Genomic DNA, 22,962 nt, shown 5'->3' on the forward strand with positions numbered 1-22,962 from the left:
CAGCATTTGTGTCTTAACCTCCTACTGTAAGCTTGGTCTGTGAGTCTTCCTCAGGGACCAGAATAGCTCTGGTACATACTGTAGGCCTCCCTCATCATTTTTGCATTTTAAATTCTTATCCATCCTTTAAAGAACAATTCAAGTGCCATTTGCTCCATAAAGTATTCCCTGGTCGACCTGTTGGTAAAGATTTTTCCTCTTAAAACTCATATAATCTTTTGGTTATTTTCTAATGCACTTATCATGCAGTGTTCTGCATTAATCTGTCTTTTCTTATTTTTCCCTACCAGACTATAAGCTTCTTGAGGACGGGAACCATGTCTTATCTAAGTTTGGTACCACCTCCCTCACTCCCAGCATGGTGCTCTGGACATAGTTGGAGATTAATAAATATTTGTTGAATGGATAAAAGTCCTGACCTGAGTTGAAGATTTTGGATGATAGGATCATAGGTCTAGAACTGTAAGGGCCCTCAGAGGCCATCTGGTCCAGCCTTTTCATTTTAGAGATGAGAAAATTGGAGCCCTTAAAATTAAATGATTTGCCCAAGGTGACACAGATATTAAGTATCAGGGTCAGTATTTAAGCCCAGGTCCCCAGAGCGCTTTCCACTATCCTACACTGTAACTTGTCAAAGTTGTCCTCAGACATTGGCTTGTCTCCCGTTGTTGGCATCTTCTTCATGTTCCTTTTCCCATATTGCTCATTTCACCCTCAAGGATAATAATTTCTTCTGGTCCCAAGTAAAGCCTTCTACTCTGACATTGGTTCTTTTAAATTTTTTTTTTAATTTAAATTTTGTTTTTTTCTCAATTACATTTAAACAAAAGATTTTAACATTCATTTAAAATTTTTTTGAGCTCCTTACTCTCTCTCTCCCTCTTCCCCCTCTCTTCCTTCTTGAGAAGGCAAGTAATTTAATATAGATTATATATGTGCTATTGTGCAAAACATTTCCATGTTAGCCATGTTACAAAAGAAAACACAGACCAAAAAACCCAAGAATAATAAAGTTAAAAAAAAAGTATGCTTCAGTCTGCATTCAGACTCCATCAGTTCTTTCTCTGGAGATGGATAACATTTTTTATCGTAAGTCCTTAGGAATTGTCTTGGATCGTTGTATTGCTGAGAATAGCTAATTCATTCACAGTTGATGATTGTATAATGTTTCTCTTACTGTGTACAGTGTTCACTTCACTTTGCCTTAGTTCATGTAAGTCTCCCCAGGTTTTTCTGAAATCATCCCTTATTTCTTATAGCACAATAGTATTCCATCACAATCATATACCAGAACTTGTTCAGTCATTCCCCAATTGATGGACATCCCCTCAAATTTCAATTCTTTGCCACCACGAAAAGAACTGCTATAAATATCTTTTGTACGTAAAGTCCTTTCCCTTTTTCTTTGATCTCCCTGGGTATTGCTAGTCTAGTAGTGGTATTGCTGAGTCAAAGGGTATGCAGAGTTTTGTAGCCCTTTGGGTATGGTTCTGACATTTATTCTTTCAGCAAATCATGTTGAAAGTTTATTCAGCATTTTAAATCCATCTGTGTCAATAACCTTTCTTGTTTATTTGCCCTTAAATAACGGTAATGACTCCATTCCCTCACACAGATCCTTTATGGGAACCACAGTAGAATGAAATCCTTGGGGATGCAGTGCACCTGCTATTGGATTATTTGCAGACAGTCACCATTTGATATAAATTTGTTTTGTTGAAAGGTAGATGATGACTTGCTCAAACTATCTGGTCAGTGGGTATGTACAAAGAGAGACTGAACTGCTCGCTCTTCTGAATAAAATTGATGTGGAGTGACCCTGGGCAAATCATTTTCCTTATCTGTAAAATAGGGATAATAAATGAGATAATAATGTAAAATGCTGTGTAAATATGACTCATTTTTATGTTGCCTGTGGCTGTTTGCTTCTGGGTATGCAAGTCATTCTTCATTCCCCACTTTTCTTTGTACCCTAGCCATAGCAGCTCACCTGGATCTGCTTTGGCTGGGCATCTGTTGCTTTGGGTATCATGTGGGTGAGAGTGCTGAACTTGGAGTTAAGAAGACTTACATTCAGATACTGCTACTGATGCTTATTAGCTATGTGACCATGGACAAAGAGTGTTTTTTTCTATGAGCTTCAGTTTCCATCAGTAAAATAGTAACAGTGATTCTTGAGGATCATACCTGACAGGGTTATTATGAGGCTCAAATCAGATAATATACATAAAGCATCTTGCAAAAAGTACAAATGATGGAGAGTCAGCACAGTGTAATGGTGCAGTCTCAAGCCACAAAGACCTGGGTTCAAGCACCACTTCCGATACCTGCTGCCTGTGTACCTCTGGGCAACTCACTTAACTTCTCAGTGCTCTAGGCAACTTTTTTTTTTCTGATGAGGCAATTGGGGTTAAATTGCCCAGAGTCATACAGCTAGTAAGTGTTATGTGTCTGAGGCCAGATTTGAACTCAGGTCCTCCTGACTCCAAGGCTGGTGCTGTATTCACTGCTGCCCTCCTCTAGGCAATTTTCTAAGACCACAAGTTGCACAGAAGCAGATGAGGAAGTTTCCTTATCTGGGAATTCCCTATGTGAATGAAATCACAAGTCTAGTCCCATTTCCTACAAATCTGTCATTTATTATTATTATTATTAATTATTATTATTATTTCCCCCCAGTCAAAATTTACCTGTAATATATCAATTCAATTATCATCATAAATCACAGGCACTCAGAGCTGGGAAGGATCTCAAAGGTGAGCCCATATGTGAATAGGAATCCCTTCCAAAATTCAATTTAAGAAACATTTATCGAACAATCTGTCCCAGGTTCTGTGGCTTGTGGCTTTTCTCGATGGTAGCCTATTAAATGATATTTTTTAATGGCTGGTAAAGGCTGAAAGTGTTGCCTCTTTTCAGGTAACACAGTTGTACTTTTTTTTTTCATGGTAACAAATATGTATAGTCTAATAAAACAAATAACTGCATTGTCCATGTCCAAAAAAAATTATCTAAATCTGTACCTTGAGTTCATCACCTCTTGGTCATGAAGTGGATAGTAGCATGGTTCATCATGAGTCCTTTGAAATTTCAGTGGGCTGGAGCAGGTAGGTGGTGCAGTGGATAGAGCACTGGCCCTTGAGTCAATAGGACCTGAGTTCAAATCCAGACTCAGTCACTTCACACTTACTAGCTGTGTGACCTTGGATGAGTAACTTAACTGCTTTGCCCAGCCAAAAAAAAAAATTGCAATGGCTTGCATTGACTTGACTTCCTAAGTCTTTCAAAGTTGTTTGTCTTTATAATATTATTATTATTATTGTATAAATTATTCTCTTGGTTCTGTTTAATTCACTCTGCATCTTTTCTTACATATCTCCCTAGGTTGCTCTAAACTGTTCCTTTTATAATTTCTTACAGCACAACAGTGTACCATTTCATTCACAGACCATGATGTATTCAGTCATTACTCAGTTGATGTGTATCCAGGTCTTTGTTTCTAGTTCTTGCCATCAAAAAAAAGAGGTGGTATAAACATTTTGTACATTTGAGGTTTTTTTTCCTTTTATTGCTTTGGAGTGTAGACGTAGTTGTGGTATTCAAACACAAGCTTAAATTTCTGCGTCTAAGGCTATGTACAGTTAACTTCTGGAACAAATTGCTTTCTAGAATGGCTGGACCATTTCATAGCTACATCATTACTTGCATTAATGTCACCTGTTTTCTCACAGCCCTTCCTTTCTCACAGAAAATGGCATTAGTCATTTTCTTTTTTTGGTCAACTTTGCCAATCTAAGGGGTGTGAGGTAGAACCTCATAGTTATTTTAATTTGCCTTTCTTCAATTATTAGTAATTTGTAGCATTTAAAAAATGGCTATTGATAACTTAATTTTCCTCTGAAAACTGCCTGTTCATATCCTTTGACCATTTATCAATTGGAGAATGGCTCTTATTCATATAAATCTGAATCAGTTCTATATGTATCTTAGAAATGAGACCTTTATCAGAGAAACTTGCTGCAAAGATTTTCCCATCTCCATTTACCTATTTCTCTTTTAATTTTAGCTGAATTGGTTTTGTTTGTACTCAGTTTTATTTTGTATTATATTATCTAAATTGTCCGCTTACCTTCAGTCATCCTCTCTTTCCCTTGTTTGATCATTCACTCTTTCCCAATTTGTTGTTCTGACAAATAATTTTCCCCCTCTCTTTTCTAATTTGTGATGTCACCCTTAACATCTAAGTCATGAAACTGATCTTGGTATGCAGTGTGTGATGTTGGTCCGTACCTAATTTCTTCTAGTTTTCTTTCCAGCTTTTCCAGCAGTTTTAGTCAAATAATTTTTACTGCGCGAGTTGTGATCTTTTGGTTTCTCAAACAGGGCTACTGTGCTGGTTTGCTTCTTTATATTGTATTCTTCATCAGCTCCACTGAACGACCTCTCTATTTCTTAACTAGTATCAGACTGTTTTGATAATTGCTTTTTTGGTATAGTTTGAAATATGGTACTGCTAGGCTCCCTTCCTTCCTCATTTTAAAGATTATTTTCCTAGGAATTCTTCACTTTTTGTTCCTCTAGATAAATTTAATTATTTTTTCTAGCTCTAGAAAGCAATCTTTTGGTAGTTTGACTGGCATAGTAATAAGTAAATTAATTTAGGTAGTATTGCCATTTTTATTATGTTGGTTCTGCTTATCCCTGAACAATTAACATTTCTCCAATTCATTAGTTCTCTATTTGTGTAAAAAGTATTTTTGTATTTTTATTCACGTAGTCCCTGTGTGTGTTTTGGCTGGTAGATTCCGAAGTCTATTTTATACACTCAAATCATGAGCTTCTTATTGCAAAATTCAGATAAATTGAAGAAAGTAGGGAGAACTGTCAGACCACATAGGTATTACCTAAATAACGTCCTTTATGAATATGAAGTGGAGGTGATAAATGTATTTAAGGGATTAGATCTGATAGAGTTCTTCAAAATTATGAAGAGAGGTTGCAGTATTGTATAGGAGGCAGCAACAAAAAACACTCCCAAAGAAAAAGAAGAGCAAGAAAGCAAAATGACTGTCTGATGAAGCTTTACAAATAGGTGAGGAAAGAAGGAGAGAAAGGAAAAGATATACCCAGCTGAATGCAGAATTCCAGAGAATAGCAAAGTGAGATAAGAAGGTTTTCTTAAATGAGCAATGCAGTGAAATAAAAGAAAACAATAGAATGGGAAAGACAGGAGATCTCTTCAAGAAAATTAGAGATATCAAGGGAAACTTTTATGCAAAAATGGGCATGATAAGTGACAAAAATTGGAAAGACTTAAATAGAAGCAGGAGAGATTAAAAAGAGGTGGCAACAATACATAAAAGACCTACGCAAGAAAGACAATAACATATGTGATAACTGTATGGTTACTGAGCCAGACTTTTCTGGAGAGTGAGTCAAGTAGGTCTTAGAAAGCATTGCTAACAATAAGGCTAATGGTGGTGATGAAATTCCAGCTGAGCTATTTAAAATTCTTAAAGATGATGCTGTTAAAGTACTGCACTCAATATGCCAGCCAGTTAAGAAAACTCAGCAGTAGCCACTGGATTAGAAAAGATCAGTTTACATCCCAATCCTAAAGAAGGGAAATGTCAAGAAATGTTTATATTACTGAATGATTGTGCTCATTTCACATACCAGCAAAGTTATGTTAAGATTCTGCAAGCTAGGCTTCAGCAATATGTGAACCAAGAACTACCAGAAGAGCAAGCTTGTTTTCAAAAAGTCAGAGGAGCTAGAGACCAAATTGCCAACTTCACTGGATTATGGAGAAAGCAAAGAAATTCCAGAAAAGTAGCTACTTCTGCCTCATTGACTACACCAACTCCTTTGACTGTGTGGATCACAACAAAACGTGGCCAGTCTCGAAAGAGATGGGAGTGCCAGATCATCTTACTTGTCACCTGAGGAACCTGTATGCTGCAATAGTTAGAACTGAGCATAAAACAACTGATTGGTTTTAAGATTTTTGGAAAAGAATACGACAAGGCTTATTTATTTAGTCTTATTATTTAACCTTATTTCACCTTATTTATTTAACTTACGTGCAGAGTACATCATATAAAATGTCAGGCTCGATGAATCAAAAGCTGGAATTAAAGTTGTGGGGAGAAATATCAACAAATCTCAGATATGCAGATGATACCACTGATGGCAGAAGTGAAGTGGAATTAAAAAACCTCCTTGATGAGGGTGAAAGAAGACAGTGCAAAAAAAAAAGCTGTCTTGGTGCTTAGCATCAAAAAAAAGCTAGGATCTTGGCAACTGTTCTTAGCACTTCCTGGCAAATAGAGGGAGAAGAAATGGAAGCAGTGTCAGATTTTATATTCTTGGGCTCAAAGATCACTGCAGATGGTGACTTCAGCCATAAAATTAAAAGATACTTGCTCCTTGGATGGAAAGCTGTGGCAAATCTGGACAGCATATTAAGAATCAGAGATATTGCCTTGCTGACAAAGGTCCGTATCATCAAAGCTATGGTTTTTCCAGTAGCAATGTATGTTTGTGAGAGTTTGGACTATAAGGAAACCTGAGCACCACAGAATCAACACTTTTTAATTGTGGTGATAGAGAAGACTTTTGAGAGTCCCTTGGACAGCAAGGAGATTGAATTAGTCAATACTTCAAGAAATTAATTCAGGCTACTCACTGGAAAGTCAAATGCTGAAGCTGAAATTTAAATAATTTGGCCACCTAATGAGACCCTAATGTGGGGAAAGATTGAAGGCCAAAGGAAAAGGGCATAGAAGAGGATGAGATGGTTGGATAGTGTCATGGAAATAACAAACATGAACTTGGACAGACTTCACAAGATATCAAAGGATAGAAGGGCCTGGTGTGTTGTGGTCCATGGGGTCATGGAGAGTCAGACATGACTGAACGACAGCAAGAAGTGGTTATTTTAAATGGAGTTTCTCTGTCTCTTCCTGCTGAGTTTTGTTGGTATTATACAGAAATGCTAATAATTTAAGTGGGCTTATTTTATGTCCTGCAACTTATCTTGTCACTAGAGTTAGTGTTTTTACCACTATGTCAAATTCTAATAGTGGTAATAGAATCTTTGCTTTACTCCTGATCTCGTTGGAAAGGCCTTCAGTTTATTAAAAAATTTTTTTTATTAATTTATTTTGATTTATCAATAATCACTTCCATATGCTTTTTAGTTTAAAATTTTTCTCCCCCTTCCTCCCCACCAACCTCCCCAAGACGGCACACAATCTGATATAGGCTATACATTTACATTCCTATTAAACATATTTTCACATTAGTGATGTTGTAAGTAAAAAGTAGAACCAATAGGAGGAACCATCAGAAAGAGGAAACAAAACTCAACAGAAGAGAAAAAAAATAGCAATTCAACTTCCATAGTTCTTTCTTTGCATGTGGATAGCATTTTCCATCATGAGGCCTTTGGAGATGTCTTAGATCCTTGTATTGCTGGGAAGGGTTAAGTTTATCAATATTAGTCATCGCACAACATGGCTATTATTGTGTACAGCGTTCTCTTGGTTCTGCTCACTTCACTCAGCATCAGACCATACAAGTTCTTCCAGGTTTTTGTGAAGTCAGCCTGTTCATCATTTCTTATGGCACAATAGTATTTCATTACATTCATGTAACACAACTTGCTCAGCCATTCCCCAATTGATGGGCATCTTCTCAATTTCCAATTCTTTGGAAAAGCCTTCAGTTTATTGCCATTACAGATAATGCTGACTCTTGTTTTTAGGTAGATATTACTTATTATATTAAGGAAAAACAATTTATTCTTATGTTTTATAATGGGTTTAACAGAAATATCTTGTCAAAAGTTTTTTCTGCACTTTTTGATATTTGTCATGTGAGTTTTGATTTCTCATATTAATATGGTTGATTATGTTTGTAGTTACCCTAATATTGAACTAGTCCTGAATTCCTGCTATAAATCCAACTTGATCATAGTGTATAATCTTTGTGATTTGTTGCTATAGTTTCTTTGCTAATATTTTATTTATATTTTTTTGCATCAATATTCAATACTAGTATTAGTCTGTAGTTTTATTTTCTTTCTTTTGACTCATCCTGGTCTAGATATCAAGACTGTATTTATATAGGAGGAGTTTTGTAATATTGGAATTGATTATTCTTTAAATGTTTGATAGAATTTGTTTATAAATCCATTTGTTCCTATTCCTCCTCTTCTCTCCACCCTCTTGGAAACTCATTTGTGACTTGTTTAATTTCTTTTCTGAGATCTTGTTATTGAAGTCTTTTGGGTTTTGTTCTCTCTGTCTTTTTTAAAAAAATTTATTTTTGATTCATGGAATAAAGCAAGCATTTCTATAACATAGTACAATAAAAAAGATGATTACATATGAAACTGTAAATCTACTATGCACAACTGGCAATTCCTTTCAAATATACAGCAAAATTATAATGTAAATTTCTTTTTTTTCTTCCCTCCCTTTATTGCTTTTCTAGCTTTTTTAGGCACATGCCCAAGTCATTGATCTGTTCTACTTCTCTGTTAGTAATGAAAATATTGAGTTTCCTCTAAGGACTGCTTTATCTGAATCCCTCAAATTTTAGTATGTTGTCTCAGTGTCATTATCTTTAATGAAATTCTCCATTGCTTCCATGGTTTGTTTTTTGACTCACCTATTCTTTGTAATTGTTAATCTCCAATTTTCAAAATTATTTCTTCAGTGGCTATTTATTAAATGTAATTTTTATTGAATTTTAGTTCATAAACATGTTTAATATTGATGCTTATGTACATTTGTTTGTGAGGTTTTTACGCCCTAGGTCAATTTTTGGGATGGCGCTATGCTTAGCTAATAAATGTGTATATTCCTTTCTGTTCACATTGACCAATTTTCAGAAGTTTATTATCTCTGACACTTCTAAAATTCTGTTTAGCTTCTTAACTTCTTGTTTCTTTTTTGATTAGATTTATCTAGGTCTTAAGGGGTACATTGAGATCTTCCACTATTATACTTTACTGTCTATTTCTCTCTGTAGCTATTTTAACTTTTCCTTTAAATATTTAGATATTATGACATTCGTTGCATATACATTAAGCATTGATTAAAAATTTTTTTTTGCTTTTTAAAAATTAATTTATTTTGATTTATCAACAATCATTTCCATAAGCCTTTGAGTTTTAAATTTTTCACCTCCTCCTTCCCCACCTCCCTTTCCAAGATGGCATAAAATCTCATATAGGCTATACATATACATTCCTGTTAAACATATTTTCACATTAGTCATGTTGTAAGAAAGAATTAGAACCCATAGAAAGAACCGCAAGAAAGAGGAAACAAAACAAAACAGAAGAACAAAAAAGAACAAATAGTATGCTTTGATCTGCTTTCAAACTCCATAGTTCTTTCTTTGCATGTAGATAGCATTTTCCATCATAAGACTTTGGAGATGTCTTACCTCCTTGCATTGCTGAGAAGGGCTAAGTCCATCAAAGTTAGTCATCGCACAATGTGGCTGTTACTATGTACAACATTCTCCTGGTTCTGCTCACTTCACTCAGCATCAGTCCATACAAGACTTTCAAAGTTTTTCTGAAGTCTGCCTGCTCATCATTTCTTGTAGTACAATAATATTCCATTACATCCATATACCACAACTTGTTTAGCCATTCCCCAAATGATGGGCATCCCCTCAATTTCCAATTCTTTGTCACTACAAAAGGAGCTGCTATAAATATTTTTGTACATGTGGGCCCTTTTCCCATTTTTATGATCTTCTTGGGATATATCCCTAGAAGTGCTATTGCTGGGTCAAAGGGTATGCACATTTTTATAGCCCTTTTGGCATAGTTCCAAATTGCTCTCCAAAATGGTTGAATTATTTCACAATTCCACCAACAATTAAGCATTGATTTTTAAGCATTAGTTTTCTAAGCATTAATACCATTCAGCAAAATGTATTTTCTGTTTAATCTCTTTTAATCAAGTCTGTCTTTGCTGCTGTTTTGCTTGTGATCATGATTACTAACCTACCTTTTTGAGTTCAGCTGAAGTGTAATAGCTTGTTTTAATTCTGTGACTCTTTATGTTTCTGCTGTGTGTCTTGTAAACAACATTCTGCTTTCTAGTCCAGTTTGCTCTCCTCTTTTGTTTTTTTGGGCGGGTTCATTCCATTCATATGTTCATTAATTATATTCCTCCATCTTTTTCTCTTTTACTTTTCCTTGTCTTTGTTTCCTGCTCCCTCTTTATAAAGAAGAGGATTGTTAGGGAAAGAGTATATTCAGCAGTAATGTTTGACACAGTCAATTCCTGCTCTTCTGACCTTTTCTTTCCCTAGTCCACAGAGCAATCACAGGCTTTTATCCTTCCTTTCTTTTTTAAACCCCACTCTCCATAGTTAGTGTTTGTTTTCCTTACGAGTAACCCTCCCTTAATTTTTCTTCCTTGTTATATCCCCATTCCTTTCTCCCCTTTCTTTCCCACCATTGAGTGAAATGTATTTACACTCCCAACTCTGTGTGTGTGCGTGTGCGCGCGTGTGTGTGTGTGCATTCTTACCTCCTTTGACCAGTTCAGATGAAAGTGAAATGGAAGTGTTGCTTACTCTCTCCACCCCTCCTCTTTTGTGTATATAGTTTTCTACTTGTGCACCCCAGTTATGTAAGATATTTTCCTCTGTCCTTCTTTTTTCCTCTTCCACTCAGTGTATTACTTTACTTCTTTTTTGCTTTTTAATTTTAAGATTAATTAAAACATAATAAGGCCATTTGCAGACTCTGTCTTATATAACTATTGATGATAATATAGTTTTGAGAGGACATATCTATCATCTCCCCGTATCAGTCAAGGAAGCAAGCATTTATTAAGCACTTACTATGTGCTGGGCACTAGGGATACAAGGAAAGGCAGAAGATGCTCTTTGCTGTCAAGGAGCCTGCAGTCTGGTGGGTGAGATAACATGCAAACAACTTGATCAAACAAGGTATAAACAGGGTAAATTGGAGATAATAAACAGAGAGAGCATTAGCATTAAGGAGAACCTGGAAAGGCTTCTTGTAGAAGGTCAGCTTTAGCTGGGACTTGAAGGAAGCCAGGAAAGCCAGTGGGTAGAGATGTGGAGGGAGAGAATTCCTGGCTTGCGGGACAGCCAGAGAAAAGATGCAGAGGTGGGAGATGATGTGTCTTGTATGAAGAACTGCCAGGAGATCAGTGTCACTGGATTGAAGAGTCAGGGAGTAAGATAAAAGAAGACTAGAAAGGTATGAGGGGATCAGGTTAGGAAGGGCTTTGAATGTCAAACGGAGGATTTTATTTTTGATTCTGGGAGTGATAGGGACCACTGGAGTTGATTGAATAGGGAGGCGATATGATCAGACAAATAGAGAGATGATATAATCAGACTTATGATTTAGGAAAATCACTTTGAGTATCAGCTGAGTAGTACATGGACTGGAATGGGGAGAGACCTATGGCAGGCAGACCTGCTATTGCAGTAGTCCATGTCTGAGGTGATAAGGATCCGCACCAGGTTGGTGGCAGTGTCAGAGGAGGGGAGTTGTAATATGTGAGAGATGTTATATAGATAAAATCAAAAGCCTTGGCAACAGATTGGATACGGGAGGTAAGAGAGAGTGAGTAGTCAAGAATGATACCTAGGTTGTGAGCTTGGAATGTAAGTAGTCTGACCTTGTTGAATTCCTTATGATTGCTCATTCATATCTATCTTTTTATGATTCTCTTAACTCTCATGTTTATATTTCAAAGTTTTTATGAAGCCCTGTTCTTTTCATTAGGAATATTTAGAAGTCCTCTTTTTATAATTAAAAGTCCATCACCCCTCCCCCCATTATAGTCAGTTTTGTTGGGTAAATTATTGGTTGTAAGCCTGTATCTTTTGCCTTTGGGGATATCACACTCCATTCTCTCTGTTTCTTTATAGTGGTGACTGATAAAACTTGTGATCCTAACTGTTGCTCCCTGATGCTTGAATTCTTTCTTTTTGACTGCATGTATTATTTTTTCTTTTATCTGAAAGCTCTCGATTTTGGATATAATGTTCCCAGAAGTTTTCATTTTGGGGTTTCAGTCACTCAAAAAGCTTATTAGGTACTGTATGCTAACTGCTGGGAATACCAATATAAGTAAGACAGCCACTGTCCTCAAAGAGCTTACATTCTAGTGGAGAAGATAATACGTAAAAGGAAACAGAAAAAGGAGCAAAGGAGGGAGAAGAAGGTACCTGACAAGGGGAGAGGCATGATGGAGAAGTCCAGAGAATGTTGTTCATCCTTTTTTTTTTTTTTTTGGCTAGGCAGTGGGGTTAAGTGACTTGCCCAGGGTCACACAGCATCCTTCGTTTTTGAAGAAGACCAATGACATCATGAGGGTGATAGCTTGACTTGTCTGTGAATGGGATTTAAGTGAGGCAGAATTGCACAAAGTCATCAGCCTCATGTTCTCTTCCAGAGTCATCACCCTGTGTGCCCTCCATAAGAGTCCTTTACCCTTTGATCAGAGGGAGGGACCCCAGGGACAGAAGGGTGCTTCTGAGGTATGAGTTTGTGAGTTCCAGTTCTGGAGTGTTCTTTGAGGATGAAGGAGGTTTCTGGGGCCGGAGGTGACAAATGGATTTTTTCTATTTTCACTTTGCCTTCTGGTTCTAAGGACATCTGGGAAGTTTTCTTTCATGAATTCTTGAACTATAATTTCTAGACCCTTTTTTTGGTCATAGCTTTTAGGTATTTTAGTGTTTCTTAAATTATCTCTCCTCCATCTGTTTTCCAGGTGACTTATTTTTGGTATGAGATACCTTTCGCTTCTATTTTTTCAGTCTTTTGGTTTTATTTTTATGTTTCTTGTGTCACGGAGTCTTTAACTTCTGCTTGGGCCACTCTGATTTTCAAGGATTCTGTTGGTTGGGTAAGGTTTTGTACTGTTTGGCTCAAGCTGTTAATTCTCTTTCTAATTCTTTATTCTGTAGTTCTCATTTCTTTTCTATTTTTTCCCCATTAACACTTTTATTTCTTTTCCAGTTCTTTCCTCTAGCACTTTTATTTCATTTATAAGGTCATTTTTGAACTCTTTAAAACAAAATTTTTTGCTTTAGCTGTTCTAGGAATTCTAGTTGAACTTGTATCCAGTATATATTTTTCTTTGGAGCTTTGCTTATAGATGTTTTAGTGTCACTCTTGTTTTCTATGTTTTTTGTTTTAGGCCTCTCCATCACATAATAGCTCCTTATGGTGGGATTCTTTTTCTGTTTTCCCAGTTTTCCATCCTTGCTTCCTGAATTTGATCTCTTTATTAAAGCCAGACTCTTTGCACTTCTGGAGGGAATGTCTGGGCTGTGCTTTGTGCTGCTTTTGGGGTACCTTTTGGGTACTGCAGCTGCTTTCTCAGGATATGCATGTTGTGTTGTTACTGCATCCCAGGGACAGCTCAGGCTGTCCTTGCAAGTCCTGTAAGCTTTCAGTGAATCCCAAGTGCCTTGATCCAGGGTGAAGCCTAAGTGCTGACTTCCTGGTCTGACCTTCGCAAACTCGCGACCTGGGTCTGAGCAACACAACTGTGGCTTTAACCCTGTTTTGAGACGGCTGCTGGACTCAGCCACTGTCAGCAGATTTAGAAGCTCTGATAGTTCAGAGTTGCAGGCTCCCCTTTGGTTTGAGCTTCCTCCCGTGGTTATTCCGCTATAGGCTTCATCCTCACGTGTGAGCTGGATCTGAGACCCAGTTATGCTCCTGGGGTCAGAGCCACACAGCTGCTGCTTAATCTAGTGCTCCTGAATTTTAGTGCCTTCCTGCTGAAATTAACTCTAATTTAGCCTGCATATATCACACTGCTATTTGCATGTTTTCTCCCCTTATACACGGAGCTCCTTGAGAGCGGTGAGTGTTTTTTGCCTTACTTTGTATCCCCTGCACTCGGTATGGTGCCTGTAACACAGTAGGTGCTTAATAAATGGTTGTCGACTTACTGCCTGTTTGCTTCTGTATTTGCTTCTTTCTCAGTGTGCAGCTGTGCCTGATTGTTCCTCAGCCTTGACTGCCACAGGGGATGGGTTGCCTCTTTAGGCCACCCTTGTACTTGTGACCCAGCACTGGATAGTGGGTGACAGTTACCAAGCGGCAACTACTGTTGCTCTCTGCACAGTGTTGGGCGTCTCTGTGCAGCTCTGGGACCTCTTCTTGCCCTCATTTAGTCCCCAGATGCTCCTTGGGGTGCACTTCCAGCCATACTCCATCCTCAGTGGTTGCAGACCTTTCTCGGTTTGCTTATGCCAATCTGGACTGAACAGTGACTCGTAATTTTTTTCTTGGGTTTCCCAGTCAGGGCTGGGTCTGGTGTGTTCTCCAGATTTTCCTGGAGTTCTGTGGGAGAGTTGGGCTCTTACTGTTCTCAGTCGCCTCACTGTGGTTGCATCTTAAATGTGGTCTTTGTGTGGTGTCGAGGAACCTTGGTTGCCTGAGGAGACTTTTTAAGAATCAAAGGCTCATAACTTGTTAATATCTAGAGAAACTTTAGAAGTCAACCCTCTTGCTTTGAAGGTGAGAGAGGGGATTTGCCTTGCCTGAAGTCCCACAGCAGCAGGGCCGGGACAAGATCCCAAGTCTCTTTTTGGCCCTACTAATTCTCTTTCTCCTTTTTCCCTCAATACTCTAATCCTCAGTGGTGATATGAACAAATAACCCACATCTGCCAGTTCTGTCTTGCCTTTTGTAAATAGTTTTTAATATCTTCTGGTATTTCTAATGGTCACTTTTTGGCCTTTGGGGAGTAGTTAGTATTTCTTTTCCAGTGGAGACATTCATGTACACACCTACATATACTAGAGTCTCCTGATTCCTAGCCTCAGGCTCTTTCCACTACTGGCAGGCTGCCTTGAAAATATCAATTAGAGCTAATAGGGGAATGGAGCAGAAAGGAGTGCAAATCTGAGCCCAGAACACATGGATTCTCAGCACCTATTCCATTCAGCACACATTTATTAAGCACCTATTGTGTACATGGCACCAAAGGGATCAGCTCTCTCTGCATGCTAGAAGGAGGGAGGCATAGCACGCTGGGGTTATGAGGGGGCTGAGAGGTATATGATTCCGTTCCCTCAGTGTTTGGTCAGCACAAACTCTGCCAGGTGGAGGAGAGACTTTGTTAGGTTCTGTGGGTCTCAGGAGCAGCTTTGGAGAGAGGAGTGTTGTTTATAAGTTATGGGAATTAACCTCTTTCATTCCTCTGATTTTTTTTTTCATAGTAAGCAGCTGCTGTGTGATGTGATGATTGTGGCTGAAGATGTTGAGATTGAAGCCCACCGGGTGGTGCTGGCCGCCTGCAGCCCCTACTTCTGTGCAATGTTTACAGGTATGATTCCTCCCCAGGTGTTACCAGAGACAAGTAAATGTTCATCTTCTGTGAATGCTGGCAGCCAGGCCTAGGAGGAAGCTGCGTGGCACAGGGTTGAAGACAGGCAATCTAGGGCCATGTTCTGGTTCTGCCGCCTACTGGTTGGGTAACCATTGGCAAGTTTCTTTGTCTTTTCTGGGCCCCAGCCTCCTCATCTATAAAACAGGGGGAGTGGGATCCTAGGTTTGGGGAGAACCTCGGTTCAAATCCCAATTCTGCTAACTTATTACATATAGTAATGACTACATATCTATAACTTTGGGCAAGTCATTTAGATTCTAGAAATCTCACTTTCCTCATCTGTGAAGTGAGGGGGTTGGCATAGATGGTCTTCAGTATTCCTTCTAGCTCTAAATGTGAACCCAGGAGGCAGTGTGGTTTAGTAGAAAGAGAACAGCTTGTAGAGTCAAAGGACCTGAATCAGATTCTGCCAACAGTCCTAACTAGTAGGGGCAAATCACTTCACCTCCACGGGCCTCAGTTTCCTCACATCTGTAATGTGAATTTTCATCTTGTCACTTATTAATTGTGTGACATGGGCAAGTTATTTGTACTCTGGGAGCTACAGTATCTTCCTCTGTGAAATGAGGGTAATATTTATTTCTCTGGGCTCTTGTAAAGAAAGACCAAGTGAGATAATGTATAAGAAAGTGGTTTGTAGTGGTATATAAGTGGTATATAGGTTTATAGGAAGTGATATATAAGTATAAGAAATTATTATTTCCTGGATTACACCATTATGGGCTGAGGGAAAAGAGGAAGTACAGTATGAACTTGGCAGAGTTCTTATTCTATAGGTTCATAAGCCCAGAAAGTCACCTAACCTGGGCTAGCAAGTAGCCACCTGTCTGCTGGCTCAAGATGTAATGAACCATTAACAGAATCTTGGAGGTGGAAGGACTGATTTTGAACCTAGATGAACTCTCATTTTAGCTTTACAACAACTTTTCTTTTCTTTCTCTTCTCTTCTCTTCTCTTCTCTTCTCTTCTCTTCTCTTCTCTTCTCTTCTCTTCTCTTCTCTTCTCTTCTCTTCTCTTCTCTTCTCTTCTCTTCTCTTCTCTTCTTTTCCAAGGCAATTGAGGTTAAGTGACTTGCCTAAGGTCTCATAGCTAATAAGTGTCAAGTGTCGGTTTGAGAGCAGATTGGAACTCAAGTCCTCCCGATTCCAAGGCCAGTGCTCTATCCACTGTGCCATATACCTGCCCCTACAACACCTTTTTAAGGAAGATAGCCTAGGATAGATTATTCTTATATTTCAGAGGGTGAATATGAGCTTCAGACACATTAAGAAATTGACTCAAGGCCACATAGCACTTCCAGCCCCATGATCTAGTCATTTTGTTGAACCTGTTAACATGCTGTGTGGAGAAACAACTCCAAGCCATTTAGTAAATACCAGGTTTGTACAGGAATCTTCTCTATAGAATCCCCACAAGTGGCCCTCCAGGTATTGCTTTCAAACCTTTAGTAAAGGGTGAACCCACTTGCTTTTGAGGCAGCCCACTCCCCTTGCAGATAGTGCTAATTGTCAGGAAGTTTACATAGAATCACAGAATATCAGAGTTTGAAGGAGACATAGAGCACACCTAATCCAAATATACTTGAAGAAGAATCCTATTCATGCTGAGCTCAAATCTGCCTCACTGCAATTCTTGCCCATTCATCCTCGTTATGCCCTCAAAGGCCAATTAGACTAGGTCTAATCTCTGTCCTACATGATAGGCCTACAGATACTTGAAGACAGCTATCATGTCTCCCCCAAATCTTCTTTTCTCCAAGTTGTACATTCTTAATTCCTTCATTCAACCCTTGTAGGACAAGGTATTTAGGCCTTTCACCCTCCTGGTCACCCTTATTTGGATGGTCTCTATCTTACCAATATCTTTCCTAACAAGACTTAAAGGTGCCTAGAATTGAACACTATTCCAGATATTGCCTAATTAAGGCAGGGTATGGTGGCCAATGACCTCTCTCCTGAGATCATATTAGTTTTTTAGTTCTCTATATTGTACTGTTGATCTGTATTGAGTTTGTATTCTACTAAATTCCATTTCTTCTACCATCAGATTTTAAGGTCATTGACTTATTGCAATGTGTCCGGGGAGGCAGGGGGTTTGGGAAGGGAGTTATTCTGCAGAGTAGATGGTAAGACTTTGGCATCTCCACCTGTTAGAGCATCCAGTGCCTGCGAGTTTGCTAATCAATTAGTCAATAAGCATTTGTTATGTGCTTAATATGTGCCTAGCGCTGTGCTAAGCAGTGAAGTTATAAAGAAAAGTAAAAGACAATCCCTGCTTTCAAGGAGCCGACAGCCTAATGGGGGAGACAATATGTAAATAACCATGTACAAATAAGCTATATTCAGGGTAAATTGGAAACACTCAGCAGAAGGAAGGCCCTAGAATTAAAAGGGACCAGGGAAGGCTTTATGAAGAAGGTGAAATTTTAGCTGGGACTTGGAAAGAAGCCAGTGAAGGCAGGTGGCAAGGATGAGGAGGGAGAGAATTCCAGGCATGGAGGACAGCTAGTGAAAATGCCGAAAGGGTGGAGATGGTGTGTTTTGTTTGAGAAATAACAGGAGGACAGTGTCACTGAATCACAGAGTAAATGGGGGAGGAGGGGAAAGTGTAAGAAGACTGGAAATGGAGTGGGGGAGCTGGTTATGAAGGGCTTTGAACACCAAACTGGATTTTATATTTGATCCTGAAAGTGATAGGGAACCATAGAAGTTTTTGACCTGGGTGTGTGTGTGTGTGTGTGTGTGTGTGTGTGAGACATGGCTTGCTTCGAGAAATGGTTAGAACTACCTGTTAGGAAGATTGCTTTGACAGTTGGGTGGAGGATGGACTGGAGTGGGGAGAGACTTATAGCAGAGACCAACCAGCATGCTGTGGTTATGGTCTGGGCCTGATGCAGGCCTGCACCAGAGCGGTACCAGTATCAGAATAGAGAATGGGGGCGAGGCATATGTGACAGATGTTACAAAGGTAGAATCAATAGACCTTGGTCACAGATTTGATGTGGGAGGTGAAAAAGAGTGAAGTGTTGAGGGCGACACTTAGGTTGAGAATGTAGGGTACTGGGAGGATGGTGGTACCTCTAAAATTAACAGGGAAGTTTGGAAGGTGTTTTGGAGAAAATAATGAGTTCCGTTTTGGATGCGTTGAGTTGTTTAAGATGTCTGAAAGCAGTTGGAGAGAAGAGACTGGAGATTAGCAGAGAGCTTAGGGCTGGAGCAGTTGATTTAAGAATCATCGGTAGAGAGATGAAAATGGAATCCATGGGAGCTGGGACCTGGGAGATCATCACGTGAAGTGTTATAAAAGGAAAAGAGAAGAAGGGCTAGGGCAGAGCTCCCTGGGACACCCACATGACCTGGGTAAAGATCCAGCAAAGGAAACTGAGGAGTGGTAGGAGAACCTGGAGAGAGCAGTGTCATGAAAACGTAGAAAGAAGAGTGTCAAGGAGAAGAGGGTGATTGATGGCGTCTGAGGCTGCAGAGAGGTCACAAAGGATGAGGATGGAGAAAAGGCCATTAGATTTGACAATTATCAGATTTTTCATAGCTTTGGAAAAGGCTGTTTCTGTTGAATGATGAGGTCAGAAGTCAGACTGGAGAGTTAAGAGATTGAGAGGAGAGGAATTGGAAGCATCTGTTGTAGATGGCCTTCTCAAGGAGTTTTGCCACAAGAGATAAAGGATGATAGACAGATCTGGCATAGACAGATCAAGTGAGTTGGGTTTTACATACCAAGGTGAGAGTAGTGGTGGAGAAGCCAGTCTTTTTTTCTAGTTATTTCATATGTTTTAGTTTCTTCTCCAACCAGTTAGAACACAAGTTCCCCAACACAATGGTTTACACTTCTCTTATTTCCCCTACAGTAAACATCAGGCACTGTGAGGTACTCTTGTAGGTGCTCAGTAAGTCCTTTTTAGTTGAATAACAGGATTTTTGTTGAATTCAATTCTAAGGGACAGGTACAAGGTGACCTTAAGAGGGTCAGACATTAGCAGCTAGGGGAACTAGGAAGGACCTTCTGCAGAAGGTGGGCTTTGAGGTGAGTCTTGAAAGGAAACCAGAGATTGTAAGAGGTTGAAGTGAGGAGGGGAAGGATTCTAGCAATGGGGGAAGTTATTGCAAAGGGGTGTGTGCGTGTGTGTGTGTGTGTGTGTGTGTGTGTGTGTGTGTGTGTGTGCAGTACAATAAACTAAGCCAATATGACTGAAAGATAGGACGGGGCCCAATTAGAAAGAGCTTCATGTGCCTGATGAGACCTGTTCCTTTGAGGTCACTGTGTGGCTCTGTTGAGGATGGATGACAGTGGGGAGACGTCTGAGGCACGGAGGTAAATTAGGAGGTTATTAAATGCAGCCTTTCCTTCACTAATAAAGATCTGTACCTTCTCTGCAGCTTACAGTCTTGGAGAGTGATGAACTGAGTGGTTAAATGACTCCGTCAGAGTCACGTGCGGAACTTGAACCCTGGTATTCCTATCTTCAAGACCTTCTGCTAGGCTGTGCTGCCTCTCAAAGGGAGACTGCCACCCATTATTCAGTGGTTTTTCATTTGTCTCCCCTATGCTATCTTTGCGTTAAATAAGAACTCTGAAATTTGTTTGTAGAATGTGAGATTGGTACTGAAGCGATGCTATTATTTATGCAGGTCTGGAAACCAGCAATAATTTATTCCTTCATTTATTCAGTCAGTTATTTAGTAAGCTTGCTAATTATGCACTGAGGTGCTGATCACAATGCTGTAGTGTTTAGGGAGAAAGAAACTTTAGGTAAGACACAGACACAGCCCTTCGGCCTAGCTTATCATCTAGTTGGTGGATAAGATTTGAACACAAGTAACTATAATATGCAATATTACATCAACTACATTGTAAAGGTAGAAGATTTCTGGTGCCAGGATGGTGGAATGAGGAAGGAACCCTCTGAAACCCTCCCAAATTCCCCTCAAGGCAACTAGAAAACCACCTCCAAATTGATCTAGGAACAGGTCTGTCTCATCAGGGTGGGAGGGGATTGAGGTCCAAGAGCAGAGAGGCAGACAGCCTGCAGCGCAGCTCTGAGCCTGGGGCAGTCCACCACTAAGGCCCCGTCCTGCTGCAAACCGGCAGACCCCTAGGCAAGTGAGCAGTCTGGGCAGAGCAGCAGGGTCCCACCCCAGCAACCCTATCTCCAGCACAAGCCACCAGTGAGGCCTTGACCAGTAGTGAAGCCTTGCCCTGGGGCTGGCCAACAGCAAGACCCCTCCCGTGGGGCCTACCAGCGGAGAGATCCTGTTTCTATAGCAACCCTGAAACAAGGCCCCACTGCTTGGGCAGCTCAGCAACTAAACCCCACACTCAGGGGAGGCCAATGGGGAGGCCCCCCCACCCAGTACAATTCAGAAGGCAAACCTACCCTCAGAGAAAACAGTTATTTAGGCACTGAAGCCCAGTGAAAGCCAGTAGTAAGACCCAGAGCCCTAGCACAAAAACCTTGGGACGATGCAGGATCAGAGCCCAACTCTCACAAAAACACCAAGTTACAAAAAAAGGAAGAAAAAATGAGTGAAACACACAAAAAAGAGCTTGATTACAGGAAGTTACTATGGTGATAGGATCAAGGCATAAATTTAGAAGAGGACAAATGTGTCAAAATGGCTAGATGTGAAGTCTCAAAGAAAAATGTAATTTGGTCTCAGGCCCAAAAAGAATTCCTGGAAGAGCTTAAAAAGGATTTAAACAAGCAAATTTGAGAAATAGAAGAAAAAAATTAGGAAAAGAAATGAGAGTAATGAAAGAGAATCATGAAAAAAGAGTCAGTAGCATAAGAAAAGATATACAGAATTTTATTGAGGAAAATAAATCATCAGAATTTCTATATATTACCAACAAAGTCCAGCAACAAGAGATAGAAAGAGAAATTCCATTTAAAATAATTTCAGACAATATAAAATACATGGGAATCTACCTGCCAAGACAAACCCAGGAACTATATGAGCACAATTAGAAAACACTTTTCACGCAAGTAAAGTGAGATCTAAACAATTGGAAAAATATTAATAGCTCATGGGTAGCCTGGGACAATATAATAAAAATGACAGTTCTACCTAAATTAATCTATTTATTCAGTGCCATACCAATCAAACTATCACAAATTATTTTATAGAGCTAGAAACAAATAATAATAGGGGACAGCTAGATGGCACAGTGGGTAGAGCACTGACCCTGGATTCAGGAAGACCTGAGTTCAAATCCGGCCTCAGACACTTGACACTTACTAGTTGTGTGACCTTGGGCAAGGCACTTTACCCCATTGCTTCGCCAAAAAACAAAACAAAACAAAACAAGCAAACAAACAAAAAACAAAAACAAAAAAGGGGGCAGCTAGGTGGCACAGTAGATAGAGCTCTGGCCTTGGAGTCAGGAGGACCTGAGTTCAAATCCAGTCTCAGACAGATGACACTTACTATCTGTGTCACTTAACCCCAATTGCCTAGCCAAAATACACACACACACGCACACACACATGTGCGTGTGCATACATGTGTATATATACATATATGTACATATACACATATAGATATGTATATGTGTATGTGTATATACATATATACATATGTATGTATATATGCATATGTATACGTGTGTGTATATGTATATGGATGAATATATACTCATGTATGCATATATATACATATATGTATACATATATATACGTAAAAGTCATCTGGAAGAGCAAAAGCTCAAGGATATCAAGAGAATCAATGAAAAAAAAGTGAAAGAAGGTGGTCTAGCTATACCAGATATCAAACTGTATTATAAAGCAGTAATTATCAAAACAATCTGGTATTCATAAGAAATAGAATGGTGGATCAGTGGAATAGATTAGGTACAAATTACATTGTGGCAAATGACCATAGTAATCTAGTATATGATAAACCCAAAGATCCAAGCTTTTGGAACAAGAACTTTTTGTTTGACAAAAACTGTGGGGAAAGCTAGAAAACAGTATGGCAGAAACTAGGTATAGACCAACATATCACACTATATACCAAGATAAGGTCACAATGGGTACATGTTTTACACATAAAGGGTGATACCAGAAGCAAATAAAGACAGCATGGAATAATTTATCTGTCAATTTATGGATAAGGGAAGAATTTAGGACCAAAGAAGATATAGAGACCATTAAAAATATGAAGTAGATCATTTTAATTATATAAAATTAAAAAGTTTTTGCACAACCAGTGCAACCAAAATTATAAGGAAAGCAGAAAACTGGGGGAAAAAATTTTGCAACCAGGAACTCTGATAAAGGCCTTGTTTCTCAAATATATAGGGAACTGAGTCAAATTTATACAAATGCCTGTCATTCCCTAAATGGTCAAAGGATATCAACAGGCAGTTTTTAGACAAAGAAATCAAAGCTCTCTATAGTCATATGAAAAAATGGTTTAAATCACTGTTGATCAGAGAAATGCAAATTAAAACAACTCTGAGGTGCTACCTCATACCTATCAGAGTAGCTAATATGACAAAAAAATTAAGTGTTGGATGTTGGAGA

General features: G+C 39.0%; 1 protein-coding gene across 1 annotated transcript in view; it reads left to right on the forward strand.

Annotated features, from left to right (window-relative positions):
- The window catches only part of KLHL3 (kelch like family member 3), a 161,481-nt gene that overhangs the window by 17,153 nt on the left and 121,366 nt on the right, over window positions 1–22,962 (forward strand). Inside the window, 1 exon segment of the mRNA XM_020991250.2 lies at window positions 15,256–15,362. Within this exon segment, the coding sequence (XP_020846909.1) occupies window positions 15,256–15,362 (107 nt within the window).

Source organism: Phascolarctos cinereus, unplaced genomic scaffold (assembly GCF_003287225.1).
Source record: "Phascolarctos cinereus isolate Bilbo 61053 unplaced genomic scaffold, phaCin_HiC Scaffold_2;HRSCAF=192, whole genome shotgun sequence".
NCBI lineage: Eukaryota > Metazoa > Chordata > Mammalia > Diprotodontia > Phascolarctidae > Phascolarctos > Phascolarctos cinereus.